This window comes from Kogia breviceps, chromosome 14 (genome assembly GCF_026419965.1).
Source record: "Kogia breviceps isolate mKogBre1 chromosome 14, mKogBre1 haplotype 1, whole genome shotgun sequence".
Lineage (NCBI taxonomy): Eukaryota > Metazoa > Chordata > Mammalia > Artiodactyla > Physeteridae > Kogia > Kogia breviceps.
In genome coordinates, this window is record NC_081323.1 from 11,233,753 (window position 1) to 11,249,155 (window position 15,403).

At 50.4% G+C, this 15,403-nt stretch overlaps 1 protein-coding gene across 5 annotated transcripts in view; it reads left to right on the top strand.

Moving 5' to 3' along the window:
* UBE2V1 (ubiquitin conjugating enzyme E2 V1) overlaps positions 1 to 3,785 on the top strand; it is a 33,161-nt gene extending 29,376 nt beyond the window's left edge. For 4 of the 5 annotated variants that reach the window (XM_059036089.2, XM_067012596.1, XM_067012597.1 and 1 more), the window contains 2 exons: positions 872 to 997; positions 2,266 to 3,785. In XM_059036089.2, the coding sequence (XP_058892072.2) occupies positions 872 to 997; positions 2,266 to 2,412 (273 nt within the window). In that variant the 3' untranslated portion in view covers positions 2,413 to 3,785. The remainder of the gene's footprint in view (positions 1 to 871; positions 998 to 2,265) is intronic. The other variant, XM_059036092.2, reaches the window with a different exon arrangement.
* Positions 3,786 to 15,403: the final 11,618 nt, after the last annotated feature.

The window sequence follows — 15,403 nt, forward strand, 5'->3', positions numbered from 1 at the left end:
AGAAAACTTGTGAAGTAGCCTTCTGTTTCATACAGTGTTTGAACTGGGTCTTGAAGGTTGTGACGTAGTTCAGGTGGGGGGCATGGCACTCTAGGCAGAAGGAACAGCCTGGGAAGATCAGCACGTTCTGCGGTTCACTGGGCGGGAGTGAAAGGGAAACGCGCATTGGCTTAGGGGGTTGGACCTTTCCAGTGTTTCTCAACAGAGGCACAGTTGGCATTTGGAGAAGGACTATTCTTTTCCAGTGCAGTTTGGCATCCTTGGCTCCCTACCTCACGTACTCAATGCCAGTAATCTCTCAGGTCATCATAAAAACAGCAGGGAGAGATGATGGCACCTACAACTGAGATCCCTTTCACAGAGCACAACCCCAAAGTGGTGATGAAGTGGGAAGCGACTCTCCTGTCTCTCCCCCACCCCCACCTTGTGCTTCGTTTTGAAGTTCAAGAGTTACCTGTTCTGTGCTTTGTACATGGTGGTATTTAATGCACTGGCCGATGGTCCCCGCATGAGTAGACATCTGGTGTGACTTCCCAGAATGAAGAGTGCCTCTTACACATCATTTCCCAGAGCATAGAAAAATTAACATAAAAACAAGTCCATCTGATTGGGCTTAATAATACTAACATGAAACTTCAGTGATAACTAGCTTAAATTTTCTGCCTTCTTTATATTCCCCCCGCCCCAGGCCAGGATTCATATACACCAGTGTAAGGACTAATTACTGCTAACTTATCAAATAACAAGTAGACTTCGTGTAATGGAAGCAGATGCACCAGTTCTGCAGTCACGAATAAATGAGGTTTCAGAAGTTCTACCTTTTTGAATTCTTTGTAATTGCTTGACATGGCTGTACCCTTTTTTTTTCCAGACAATTTATGAAAACCGAATATACAGCCTTAAAATAGAATGTGGACCTAAATACCCAGAAGCACCCCCCTTTGTAAGATTTGTAACAAAAATTAATATGAATGGAGTTAATAGTTCTAATGGAGTGGTAAGTTGTTTTTCCTGCCCCTACTTGTTCTCTGGGGTTCTCTGAAAAATGCTTTGTACTTTAATATCAGGGGCACTTGGGGCCGGAGTCCATATGTTAATTGGTTATTTGATGATAAAATATATTACAGTATGAGCGTGTGCAGATTTGGGGTGAGGGCCTGTTTCCCAATTGTGTTTAACCACAACTTACACGGCATTTACTCTGGCCTGTATTACTCAGCACTATGCCGGTCACTTTGAGATAAGAGCTCATTCAGTCCTCCTGATATACACCCAAGAGTTAGAGAGGTGAGGAAACCGAGGTGGAAGATCTTGCCCAAGGTCACACTTTTACCTCATGGGCCTTATTTGGGGACGACATACTATTTTTTTCCTCTAATGGTCTTGCTTTTTAAACTTACTTTTACCATTTGCACTGCCATAAATGGAAACCAGCCTCATTTGTCATAAGAAGGCAGTAACGGCAATGGTAAATATGACAAAAACAAAGCAAAGTTGGTAAATTCTTCCTCCATTTGTTGCTTGCCAAAGGTTTTTGAGCCTCTGAGGCCTGCTCTCTTGTTCAGAGGGGAGATCAACAAGTATTAAAGGGTGCTGCATATTAGCATTGCATGAGCTAGTAAGCCTTCTGTTTTGAGGTATTCAGAAGACTTGAAAGAAAACTGAAAAGAGGTGAGCCTTGTTACTGTGTTCAGTGTTTAGTGTTGTCCTTGAGTTCCACCTGAAGTCCTGAACCCAGGACTCAGCTCACACTTCGGGAAATTTCTTGGGGAATGCTACAGTAACTTGAGAGGGTGTGACTCTGAGGAAGGCCCTTGTCGTTAGAGCCTGGCTCCTCGCCAGGTTGCTTGTGCTCGCCCTACTGACCTGTGCCTCTTCATCGCCCACGACCTGAGCGCAGTGTTGAGAGCACAGGCCCTGAGCGGTAGCAGCGGCCAGCCCCGGAGCACCTCAGGTCGTTGTTTCAGAGCCGGTCGGGTTGAGTCTCACCAAGTGTCAGTGCCGTTTCTCTAAAGGTGGCTTTACTTATTCAGAATTTCCTTCTCCCACACAGTGAGGGTTTGGGACACAAAAAGGGAAAAACAGACTAACTGGAGGGAGGGAATCCTGTGGGTATTCTGCATGTTAGATACCACTGTGTGATCAGCATGTCCAACTTGGAAAATGCATTTTACTCACGTTTCTACTGTAGCTTAGCTCCAGCATACAACTTTTCTTTTGTTTGAGAGCCTGACAGTAATTTGTTCTTTGTTTGCCTTTCTGTAGGTGGACCCAAGAGCCATATCAGTGCTAGCAAAATGGCAGAATTCATATAGCATCAAAGTTGTCCTGCAAGAGCTTCGGCGCCTAATGATGTCTAAAGAAAATATGAAACTCCCTCAGCCTCCTGAAGGACAGTGTTACAGCAATTAATCAAAAAGAAAAACCACAGGCCCTCCCCTACCCCCCATTCGATTTAAGCAGTCTTCATTTTCCACAGTAGTAAATTTTCTAGATACATCTTGTAGACCTCAAAGTACTGGAAAGGAAGCTCCCATTCAAAGGCAGTTTATCTTAAGATACTGTAAATGATACTAATTTTTTGTCCATTTGAAATATATAAGTTGTGCTATAACAAATCATCCTGTCAAGTGTAACCACTGTCCACATAGTTGAACTTCTGGGATCAAGAAAGTATTTAAATTGATTCCCATCATAACCGGTGGGGCACATCTAACTCAACTGTGAAAAGACACATCACGCAATCACCTTGCTGCTGATTACATGGCCTGGGGTCTCTGCCTTCTCCCCTTCCCCTCCCCCTGCCTCCTCCCTCCCTGCAACAGCCCTCCAGCTTGGGGTGGCTTCTTAGAGTAGATGTGAGGGTTTCAGGTCACAGCCTGTGGGACTCCTGCTGGGTGTGGGGGATGCTTTGTCTGCACCCCTGGTTTCTTTCTTTAAGTCTTAAACGCTGCCCCCCTTCTGAGCCACCATCCTCTTCCCACTCTCCACTACCACCCTTGGCCGAAGCATAGATTGTAACCCCCTCGGCTCCCCTCTGAGATTGGCCTTTGGTGAGGAATTCAGGGCTTTCCCCATATCTTCTCCCTCCACCTTAATCGAGGGGTGCTGCTTTGTCCTTCCTCCTCCTCAAGTCACCATCACCACCCAACACTTTCCATGACACCTTGCTTTGGCCAGAAGCCATCAGGTAAGGTTGGAAAGCATATCTGACCTCCCTCATGTAGTTTGGAACCACACTTACTTACTCTCCACCAGCCTGGGAAATGAATATTGGGTTCTCAGCCCTGCCCCCCTCTGCTGTCATCAGCTGATACGTTTTTTTAGCTCAGGTTTTGATAAGGTGTAAAGAACAGTCACCAGGGTCACAGACCTGCCAGCTCTCAAAGTCCTTGGTGGTTAAACTTGGAGAAAGGCCACAGAAGACACTTGTAAGCACACACGATCCCTCTGAATGAATTGTTTTCTTTTCCTGTAATTGCTTTTGCTTTTAAAAATTGAAGAAGTTTTAAACAGGGCTCTCCTTTGGTCATCCTTTCAATCCATTTGAGTCTAGTTTGGAATCTGACAACTGGAACAAAAAGAACCATGAACTCGGTGCACACTTTGGTTTCGGTGCTGCTGCTTCTCTCAGTCCTCAGCAGGGATAAGAAAGAACTCGGTGTGCACGGCAGATCCCCGGAATTCCTGGCCAATGGCTGCGTTTTTCCACTTTTCTGTTCAGGACCACTAAATGCTGAGATGTTGGACGCATACCGAAATAAAAGCAATTCATTGTGTTCTAAGGTTTTTTTTTTTTTTTTTTTTTTTCAACTTAGTGTTTGTGTAAAGCCACCTTTTGAAGCAGCAACTATCAAGTCTGAAAAGCAATTGATGTTTCCATTCATCTTTTTCTGGGGAAACCTTAGTTCTAAGGATTTAACATCCTGTAAGTAAAGTTTAACATAACAGTATTCCATAGGTAGACTTTTTATTGTCAGACCATTGCCTGATTTTAATATAATAAAAAGTGTGCGTTAATATTTAAGAAGCTGTGCTCTTCTTCCTCTTGGCATATAATTTATTCAGTAATAGAATTTAATGTCTTTGGGATTCAATTTGACCTCCTAAAGCAGGGGTCGGCAAACGTTTCCTATGATGGGCCCAAGTCAGTAAATATTTAGGCTTTTTTTCTTTCTTTCTTTCTTTTGGCCATGCCGCACGGCTTGTGGGATCTTAGTTCCCCGACCAGGCCCTCGACAGTGAGAGCGCGGAGTCCTAACCACTGGACCGCCAGGGAATTCCCAACTAGTTAGGCTTTATCGTCCAAGAGGCAAAAATCAAAGAAATTACGTGAGTATTTATGTAACAAGAGAGAAAACAAATTTCCACAATTTTTTGGATGAAATTCAAAACATCGTAATTGAGTACAGTTTTTATAATGTTACAGGTATACTAAGAAGAAGGAAATGCTTTTTTTAGGGGATAACATTTAATTGGGATTCAAAGTTAGTATTCCCTATTATCAAATCAGTTGCAAATGTTCATCTATAAAAATCTTTCTACATTTGAGGGGCCGCACGAAACCAGGCAGTGGGCCAGATTTGGCCCATGGACCATAGTTTGCCAACCCCTGCCATAAAAGATTGAGTGAAAAAAAGGGTTGTGGTCTCCACTTTCCTTTGATTTAAGTAGCTTTGTGGGACCCTAGCTGCCAAGTCTCCACTAGTACCTACTTATTGGCTGGATGTAGTTGTCTTCTGGTTGGAAAAGAAAATAGCATTTTCCCATGTGTTTCTAGTGTTTTGAAACAAGAGTTTTGATCTGATTTGACAGTTTGTCTACCTTCTCCCGTGTGAGGAGTGGAAACATGTTGGTGGCTGTTTTTACTTAGGATTTGCACTTCTGCTGTGGTCCCAGCCACCAGTAGGCACCACCTTGGGGTCCTGTGCCGGGAGCCGGGTCATCCCTTGTGGCCGTTGGGGCTGGACCTGACTTCATGGAGGACGCCAGGTTGTTCCTAAGAGGCCACCCTCCAGAAAATACTGCCAGAATTTCTGCCAAATGGTCCTTACGAATCTGTCCTCTGGAGCGAATCGCTGCCTTTCAAGCTCCCCTGAAAGGGGATCGGGCCAGAGACATTTGTGGGCTCTTCACCCTCAGTCCGTTCTCTCAAGGGAGAAAGAAGATGGGAGATTCTAAAATTATTTCAAAGTTCTACTGGAAAGCCCCAAAGCAGAGTCAGGGCTGAATCTAAAAGTGGCAGCTCTTCTGTGCAGTGACTTCCAGAGAGGAAACAAATCCCATCTGAAATCCGAGACTCTGCACCTGTTACCCTCTTAGCAAGCTACAGGGAACTGGGCCTAGAGCTTCAGGAACTCAACCAGAACCTTCTGTGACAACCGTTTGAACCTTTGGTCTGTGGTTATGTCCCACAGTTGTGTGATTTGCGCCTCATGTTTGCTGGTGCATTCACAGGTGGTCTTAAGTTTACAGCCTAAACTTAGGGCAGAGAAGAAGCGCTCGTCTGAGGTGCAGAGAGAGCACTTCTTTTGCCACGTGGCCTCCGATCCCCAGCTCCTGCCAGGTCTTTGCTCTTGAGGGAAAATACTTCCACTGTTCCTTTTCACTGTGCAGAACTGCACAGAGCACAGAGGTCTTCATAGTGACCTGAGAATGCCGGGGGGAAGCACCCCTCTTCTGATTGACCTACAGCAAACCAGCAAGGGGTCTCCACTGCCACGTGAACTCTGACCACGACCTTGTGGTGAGGGCAGTGCCCTTGAGCTGCTTCTCTGCTGAGAAAGTTCTTAGGCCCTTCGAGTGGAGGCACCACCGCTGCCTCCGGTTGTGGTGTAGCCACGTGGATTGTGTTGAGTCAACGGCATGGGCCCTGCGGAGTGTCTGCTCCTCTGTCTGGCTGCCAGCCAGTCCTGCCTGGCCTCTTGCCCTTCCCCTCCATGGCAAGTGGACACTCAGTCACGTTCCCTTTCCTTGCCTGTGCCTGATCCGCAGAAGCCCGTGAAGGACTTGGGACATGGTGTCAAGGATTTCAGCAGAGGAGAACATTCTAAGGAAGGGCAGCGTGTGAAAGCATCTCTTCTTTCCATGGGAGAGAAATGAGATCCTGGGGTGGGCTCTATGGGCAGCACATGGCTCTGAGCTATAGGGGTGACACCTGGACGTACCTCAAAGGCTTTCTCATGGCGATTACATAAAGTTGGCTGCTGTGTTTTAGAGCTGTTGGCACGTTGGCTGCAGGTGGCCTTGGAAGAGGGGACGTCTTTGCACTTAGTGGTTGCCTCGCTGCTGCTGGCCCTGGCACCGTGAACAGGAAGGCACTGGCCGTATCCTTGGGGTTCCGGCACGTGTCTGATGAAGGTGCTCCTTGGTGCTGGGGATGTGGGCTGAGTGAATGCCAGATCTTTTTTTTTTAATTGGAGTATAGTTGATTTACAGTATTATTAATATATTAATTTTAGGTGTAATCTTTCTGATACAGATTTTTATGTGAAACCTCCCAACGTTAGTGTGTCAAACTGATACACTTTTTTCATTCCCATGTAGAACAGTACATCGCAGCTTGCAGGCCACAGTTGAGGCCTCCAAACATAAGGCTCCATCACCAGCTGTATCTTGTCCTCCCAAGATTGTCATCTTGGTGGCCTTTGACCTCTGGGAGGCCTGCAGTCCTGGAAGCTTTGCCCAGGGACGTGCAGTGGGTCCCCAGAGCGTGGGCAGCACTGCCTGTGGCCCAGGTGGAAGGTGCCGAGTAACGCTGGGCTGCCGCCGGATCCCCGGGAAACAGACCCACATTTCATTGAGATGCCGTCCGCTGTGAGATGCACCATTATTTTATGTACTACCAAGAAAAAAAATGCTGCCAGTCATAAGGGTAAGACGCTACTGATCTTAAGGAACGTCCCAGTTCCAGAAACGTTAAGATGTAAAAGTGTCCATTGTAGATTTGGTGAGAAGTAGGGTGTCTTGTCAGTTGTGATAAGGACAGAGGTGGCAGCCACCCTGGCAGTGAAGGACGGAGACCACATCACATCCCCTGCTAAAAAAATTAACCTGCCCCTTACACTATGATGAGAAATCTGAGCTGGAGACCCCATTTTTATTTTTTTCTAAAGAGAGACTACATGAACCTAGACAGTACTTCAAACAACACAAGGGAATAGAATGGAAGATGAAGTTCCCGCCGCTTCTGACCCATCCTCTCAAGGCGAAGAAGCCCTGAGTGTTTGGGTCCCTCTGAGGTCAAGCGCGCATGTGCAAGCCATGCCCCCCTCCCACTCTTCTCACCCACTGTATTTTGTTGTTGTTGTTAATGTAACTGGGAATGTGGCCTCCACTTTGCTCTTCCTCCAGACCTTTTTCTCCCTAACAGAACCTCTCAAGGCCCCTGCAGAGCAGCATCTAGGGAACCGCCCTGTAGTTCTGAACAGCTGCTGAGCACCCAGTACACAGCGTGCCACCCCCAGTGACCGGGGCCTCACTGGTGGCGCTGAGGTCGTATCTGACGGTTTGCTGCTGCTCACCAGCCTCGGGGCACGTGTGTGCATACATCAGTGGAGCAGAGTCCCAGAAGTGGACTTCTCCATCCAAGGACGTGGGCAATTTGAATTTTCTCATTTTCAAGTTGCCTCCAAACTAAGAAGTACCACTTTACCCTCCCACCAACACTGTAGGACAGGTTACTTCTCCTCCCTTTCTCTATGCTCATTCTTCTTCGCCAGCCCATCTTTGAGCTGAACATGCTATTTCAGTTTCATGGGCATTTTCCTATGTGTGAGGCTGTCTTTTCTTGAGTTGAAAAGTCCTTTTTTCCCTCTCATCTTTGTTACTTTTCCCTCCTGATTTGTAAGAGTGCCTTCCATAAAGGAGTTCTCTCTGTCCGAGACAGTCATTTGAAGCATACACAGATGGCTCTTGTGTGGCTTGGCAGGGTCAGCCGATGGGTGGCCACCTTCACCAGCCACCGAGGACCCTGTGGTACAGTAGCTCAGATCAGAAACCCTTCCCTGTGGTCAGCTGGGGACGTTTTCAGTCCCTCCTCGAGGCCTGTCCACTCCAGCATCCCATGGATGAGTAGGGTTGAAGATAGGCACCTGGCCAGCAGAGTGGCTTCCTGACACCACCCAGAGCTGCCTGGGTGACATTGGTGTGTGTTCTGTGTTCTGATGTGTACTGCCCCCAGCAGGGCTTTGAAAAGTGCAGACCATGTGCTGACTCAGTTGGCCAGTGCACTTAAGTTGATACTTGAGAAACCTCTTGCTTCCAAAAGCCAGTTCCCATGTCTACCACCATCTTCCTGGCCCAAGTCCCCCTCACCTCCCTGGGCTCTCAGCTCTGTCCCCATCCCCCACGGGCCACTTCCCACACATAGTGAAACGTGGCCACCTCACCCCCACCTGTTCCCTCCGCCTAGGATGTGCTTCCCTCTCGGCTCTGTGGGGCTGACTCCCATCACTCGGAATGCAGGTCAAGCGTATCCTCCTGAGAGGGGCGGGCCGCATCTAAAGTAGCCACGCCCAGTCTCTGTCCTCACTGCCCGATTGTGTTTTGTTCCTGGCAATTATTAATATCTAACAAGCTGATTTATTGGGTTAGTTATTCCTCGTTCCCTCACTGGAATGGGCGTCACGCAGGTGGCTGCCTCATCTGGCTCATCCACGGCTCTGTCTCCAGTGCCGAGGGCAGTGGCTGGGGCGAGGTCGGAATGTGTTCAGTGCGCACGTGAATTAGTCTCCAGAGCGGGGCCTCGGCCTTCCTCTCCAGGCCATCGGCAGTGATGAGGGAAGGGTCCCGGCGGGCCACCGTGGACTCACTAAGTGGGCTGTGGGGTAGACAAACAGGTGGACTGGCTAAGGAGTGTGGCAGTTTGAAGACGAGTGAGTGAACGGAAGTGAGATCTTCACGGAATCTCTCTAACTCAGGGGGTCTCAGCGCATGACCCGGAGTCAAGTGCGCCAACCCCAGCTCCGCCTACGGGCTGTGTGGCCCTGAGCAGGTTCCTTAGCCTCTCTGTATCCACTTCATAGGATTTTTTTTGGCCGCACCCCGCGGCAGGCGGGGTCTTAATTCCCCTCACGGAGTCCCGACCACTGGACCGCCAGGGAACTCCCAGCAGGATTGTTCTAATAATTACGTGAGGTCTTACGTGTAGAGAGATTCTCGCAGTCCTTGGCACACAGAAAACCCTTTAAGCTACTGTTGAATCACCCCGTTCCACCGAAGAGAAACTCCCCAGGTCTCCCGGCGCCGGGGTTCTCGGTTCGGGCTCAGGTCTGCGCGCCCGCCCTGCGCCAGCAGAGGGCGCTCGCGCGCTGCAGACTGATGCGCCGGCTTGGAGGGGTTGGACAGGGCTGGAGTGGAAGAGGGGACAGATGTGGCCTCTGGGCAAGGAGGCACCACTTCTGAGCTGGCTCTCAGGCGTCTGGTCGTGTGCATTTGGCGCAGGGGGAGCCTGCAGGAGACCCGGGGAGGGGGTGCATAACCACCGCCCAACCCCATACCTACCTGGAGGACCCAGTGCACCCGCGTTACCAGCCCACAATTTACCCAGGTTGAGCTACGGTCCAGAAGGCCGTCGCCAATGTCGCCCAGCCTGGGTGTTCATGGTGGGGTCCTGCAGCGATGCCAAGGCGGTCTCTGGCTTCAGGGGTCGCCAACAAATGCTTCAGGGGTCGCCAACAAATGCTTCAGGGGTCGCCAACAAATGCTTCAGGGGCCTGATGAGGGCTGCTACAAACTGGGAAACTGAACTTTTTGCCTCAGGAAGGAGGGCTCAGGATGGCCACATCTTTCAGTTTTTTGAGAGAAAAGCCAGACATCAAGATTTAGTAAAATATCTCAATATTTATGGTGTCAGTGGATTAAAGGCTTTTTAAATTTTAATCACCAGTTACTACCTCCAAGCTACCTTTTAACTCTCCCTTGGAGAAAGGCATTTTGAGACAAAACCACATCCCCTCCTTTCTTTGCCTGCCCACCCTATCCTCCTCCTTCAGGCCTCAGTTTACAGGTCACCTCCTACATCTGGGTTAGGAGCCAAACCCTATCCCCGAGCTTTCCCAGTGGAACTTTCATCCACTGATTTGTTCGTTCATTCATTCATTCATTTATTCAACAAACATTTATTGAGCATTTTCTGTGTGCTGATCTCTGTACTGGAGTCACAGCAGAGAACAAAACAGACCAAAAGCCCCTGTCTTTTGAGCTGACATTGGAATAGAAGAGACAAAGTGAATTTGCAATGTCATTTCAAAGCATGAAGCACGTACCTGAAATACCCCAGTAAGAGCACGGGATGGGAAGGCAGCACTGGGCAGGGAGGGCCTTTCTGAGGAGGTAACTCCAAATGTGCAGAGGAGCTTCTGTGCCCAGAACCTGGCAGAGTGGACAGTTCCCGGTGAAGGGAAGCACAAGAGCAAGGGCCCTGGGGTGGGAAGATGCATGTTACCCCAGGATGGATCAGTGGACACATGGATGTGCTGTGCCAGGCCCTGTGCCAGGCACTGGGGAGGCAACACCTGATGAATGAATGAACAGACCCAGGGCTTGCCCAAATCTGGCTGCCTCTGCTCTGGTGTCAGCAGCTTGGTCACAAGCCTCTCGCCATACACTGCCCTCATACACAGCCTGGCTGGAAATTTTCCAGCCCCATCTCTGGCTGGAAAAGCCCTTGCACAGCCCCAGGTATCACCCCCAAATATGGCTTGAGCCCACTTTTTTTGTGGCCTAAACACTGGGCCAGAGTCCACGTGGCTTATCCAGGGGTGTGGGGTGGAGAGGGAAGCTGAGCTGATATCTGACTTCCCTGGGCCAGGGTGGGCAGGATGTTCCAGGAACATCAGGCCTTTCCTCAGAGGAAGGCAGTGATCTAGGGGCTACAGAAGCCCCCACCCCACTTTTGCCCTGGGCTGGGGTCCAGCCTGGATGAAATGAGATCTTTCTTAAAGGGTGGCAAGTTTGGCACATCCAGTCATGAACAGCACACAGAGCAAGGACACATCTGTCTTGTCTGTCTGACTCTTGCTCATCCAGCAAATATTGTGAGGGCATCCTCTGTGCCAGGCACTGGGGATGCAGAAATGGACAGGACAGAAAAGTCTCTGCCGTAATTCCAGGCATGGGAGACAGAGAGTAAAGAAATAATGAATAAACAAGATAATTTCACAACTGGATCAGGACAATAAGAACAGTACAGTGATGGAATTCCCTGGGGGTCCAGTGGTTAGGACTCAGCACTTTCACCACCGGGCCTAGGCTCGATCTCTGGTTGGGGAACTAAGATCCCACAAGCCGAGTGGCGTGGCCAAAAGAAAAGAACAATACAGTGAACTGATGTGGTAGATCAGAGAAAGGGTGGGAGCTGCTTTACATGGGTGGTCAGAGGTGACATCTGAGGAGTGACATCTGAGCTGAGTGCTCATTGGAGAAAGAATTGGCAGAGGGAGCAGCTGGTGCAAAGGTCCTGAGGCAGGCATGAGCTTGGTGGGAGAAAGGAACATCAGGGAGGTCACTGTGGCTGGAGCAGAGTATGTGAGTGTGACGGGGGTAGGAGGGAGGAGGATGAGATGGAGGAAGACCCCTCAGACCCTCGAGGACAGCTGTGATGCGAAGAATGATAGTGGCCTCCTCTTGGGGTGACGTGAGGGTTAAACGAGACAGTAAAAGAAAGTGTCTAAAACACAATATGAGCAATTATTATTACTATTATTATCAATCACCAACATCCTCCCCAGGTCTGGGCCTTGGGACCATCCTGAGAAGGGCTGTCCAATCTTTCAGGTTCTATCTGTGGCTTGTAGCATAGCGGTCGCCCCTGTTGGCCCAGTTGCCCCCACCAGGGCCTGGGGGATGGGAATGAACACTGCCGCCTGGCACAAAGTGATGGCTCAGCCAGCTCCAAGAGTCCCTGAAGGGCACCCCAGCCTAGAGCAGTGGTCTCCCCTCCCAAGGAGCCATACCCTGGCTGCCATGCCCCAGCCATTCACAATTTGGGGGCATCTCCCCCAGCCTGGTCTAAATCCTAGTACCCCTGGGTCACCCCGAGCTGATGATTTGACTTTTCTGAGCCTCAGGTGGGGCCACCACCTGCCCAGGCCAGCCCTGCACCCCACCCTCAGCCCCCGCAGTGGCTCCGGCGCCCAAGCCATGGGTTCTTTGGAATGTGATTATTTTTCTTCCCAGATAATTCAGGCCAGAAGACGGGGCTGGCCACTTCCGGCCACACTGTTCTCACTGCCTTCCTGACCTTTCTCACTCCACAAACTTGACACTGTGGTCAGAAGCCTAAAGCCAGACCCAGGAGCCCCCATGCCTCCCCCTCTTGCCCGGGCCCCTGATCAGCACCCAGCTCTGGGAATCTGACTGTAAATACCCAGGACCCTCAGCTGCCCCTTTCTCACAAACCCCACCTGAGAACATGCTTCCCCAGCCATGGATGTCAGGGAGCATTGCACTCTACAGTTTACAGGGTGATTCCAAACCATAGAGCTCCCTGGAGCTTCCCAGTTAACCCAGGGACACTTCAGCATCCACGCTTCCACATTCATTCATTCAACAAGTATTTAATGAGCACCTACTGTGTGCCCAGTGGATACAGGGGGGAGAACAGGCAGAAACACCTGCCCTCATGAAATTGACATTCTGGGTGTGGTAATGGTGTACGGAGCAGGGAGAAACAATAAACAAGTGAAAATTCAATTATGTAGAATATTGGTTGGTGATCAATCCTATGGAGGAAACTAAAGCAGGGTGGGGAGTGCTGTTGATAGTAGGGCAGGGAAGCCCTGATATTTGAGAAGGTGATATTTGAATACAGACTTGAAAAAGGTAGGGAATTGAATCATGTGGACACTGGGGGTGGGGGTGGGGGGATCTTTCTGGCAGAGGAAACAGCCAGTGCAAAGGCCCTGAGGCAGAAGCATGCCTTATTTATTGGAGAAACATCCAGGAGGCCAGTGTGGCTGTAACAGAGTGAGTGAGGGGGAGGAGGGAGAGGATGAGGTCCAGGAGACAAGGGACAGATCATGCAGAGCATTGTAAAGATTCACCTTTTCCTCTGAGGGAGATGGGAGCTGTGTAGAGGAGAAACAGATGTGACTCGGGTTTTCACGGAGCTCCTCATGCTGCAGGCCGTGGAGCAAGGGTGGCACAGGGGACCAGGGAAGAGACGGAGACAGACCCCAGGTAGGGAGGTAGGGAGGAGAGAATGGGACCACCGTGGGCATTTCCAGGAGCGCAAGTAAGAAGTGGTAGATGCTGACACTGTGTGTCATTGATTAGAGGATGTGTGTTTTTTTCACATGGTGTCTCCACTGACCCCACCCTTCCCAAAGGCCCTGAGGTGGTGGGAGAGGCTAACGATGCTGGGTGGCCTTGTGCTGTTTGCTGGCCCCCGACCCTCAGTCCCCTCAGCCTGACCACAGGCCATGACTCAGAGCCCTGAGTCCCCCCCAAAAAGCCCAGCTCCAGGAGGAATGTTTTAACCCCCCTGCTCACTCCCAGCCCAGGACCGGATCCATTAGGCTGACGTCCTGTGACATTTTTACCCAAGGCCAGTGCTTCCTGTGAAACTATAGACATGTGACCCTCAAACCTGGCAGAGCAGTGACCCTGGGGGGCCCTGAGCCAGGTCCAGGGAGGCAGACACCAGCCGGGCAGGGCTGGATCTGCAAGGGCTGTGTGTGGTGCTCTCCACACCCACCACAGCTCTGTTCAGATTAATCACAAAAGCGGCGCCCGTGTCTGGACACTTGGTACAGCCGAGCACCTTCCTGACCCAAGTTCCTGGAGGCCAGCGCAGCCCTGGTGCGGGAGGAGGGGGGTGGGCAGGGACCCTGAGGCTCAGAGAGGGATGCCATTGGCCCAAGACACACAGCTGGTAAGTGGATGATGGGGGCTTGAATGGGCGTCTGAGCAACTCAGCATTATCTGCTCCATGGCCGGGCTGCAAGTCAGTTGCAGCTGCTGCAGTCCTGACCCCTGGGGGGCCCTAGAGACGGGTGCAGGGGTCCTTGAATCTGAGGAGCAGCCAAGAATGCCGCGCGTGTGTGTGTGTGAATGTAGGAAAAAAATCCAGAAGGAAACACTCCAGTATTTTAATACCCTCACTCCAGCCAGTTCTTGACCAGGGGCTGCCCCCTCCCTGGGACACTTGGCAGTGTCTGGACACGTTTTGGTTGTCACAACTGTAGGAGTGCTACTGGCATCCGATGAGTAGGGACCAGCGGTGCTAACCATCCTACAGGGCACAGGGCACCCCCAGAGCAGACAGCCAGCCAGTCCACAATGTCAGTGGTACCAAGGCAGAGAATGCTGCTCCAGCCTGTGTGAACACTGGGGGTGGTGGGTGTATTTCTTCCCTTTAGCTTGTCCTGTTTCTTAAAGAGAAGTGATTAAGAGTATGGACTGTGCAGCCAGGACTGGGGTTTATATCGCATCTCCCCAGCTGTGTACCCCTGGGCAAGTGTCCTTATCTCCTTGATCGCTAGCTGTGCTGTGGGAGCACACCCACCTCCAGCGGCTGTGGGAAGATTCAGTGAGAATATGTCTGTGAAGGGGCTGGCTCAGTAGACCCTCAATTCTGGAGAAGTTATGTTTGTGTCGTTAGGAAAAAATAATAATAACATGCCCAGGGGCTGGGCCAGAACGTCATATAAAGTCACTCGGGTCGCCCTGACCCAACGCTTTGAGGGAAGGATTGTTTTTTATCACTTATTTGGCAAATGAAGAAATTGAGGGGGCTTCCCTGGTGGCGCAGTGGTTAAGAATCCGCCTGCCAATGCAGGGGACACGGGTTCGATCCCTGGTCCGGGAAGATCCCACATGCCGCGGAGCAACTAAGCCCGTGCGCCACAACTACTGAGCCTGTGCTCTAGAGCCCACGTGCCACAACTACTGAGCCCGCTAGCCACAACTACTGAAGCCTGCGCGCCTAGAGCCCGTGATCCGCAACGAAGAGTAGCCCCCACTCGCCGCAACTAGAGAAAGCCTGCACGCAGCAACAAAGACCAGATGCAGCCAAACAATAAATAAATAAATAAATAAATAAATAAATAAATAAATAAAAAGAAATTGAGGTACAGAGAGGTTAGGCAATTTGCCTGATGTCACACAGTAAGTGGCAGAGCAGGGACTGGAATGCTCACTTCAAGACCCAAGTCCCCACCTGCCAACCACTGGCTCTCTCACTGCCTCTAACATCAAGTAAACGGGGTTTTTCAGTTGGGTTTTCCCAATTGTCTTCTCTAAAACTTGGGATGATTAAGTCTTCGTTGGAATTCAGATCACGGCTAAAATGACAGGTGCCCCTTGTATCTGGCCACTACCCTCCTGCCTGGGCCCTAGACACCCTGCTTTATGGTGGATCCCAAGAGAAGGGCCAAGACCCCTGGGAATTTCACGCCCC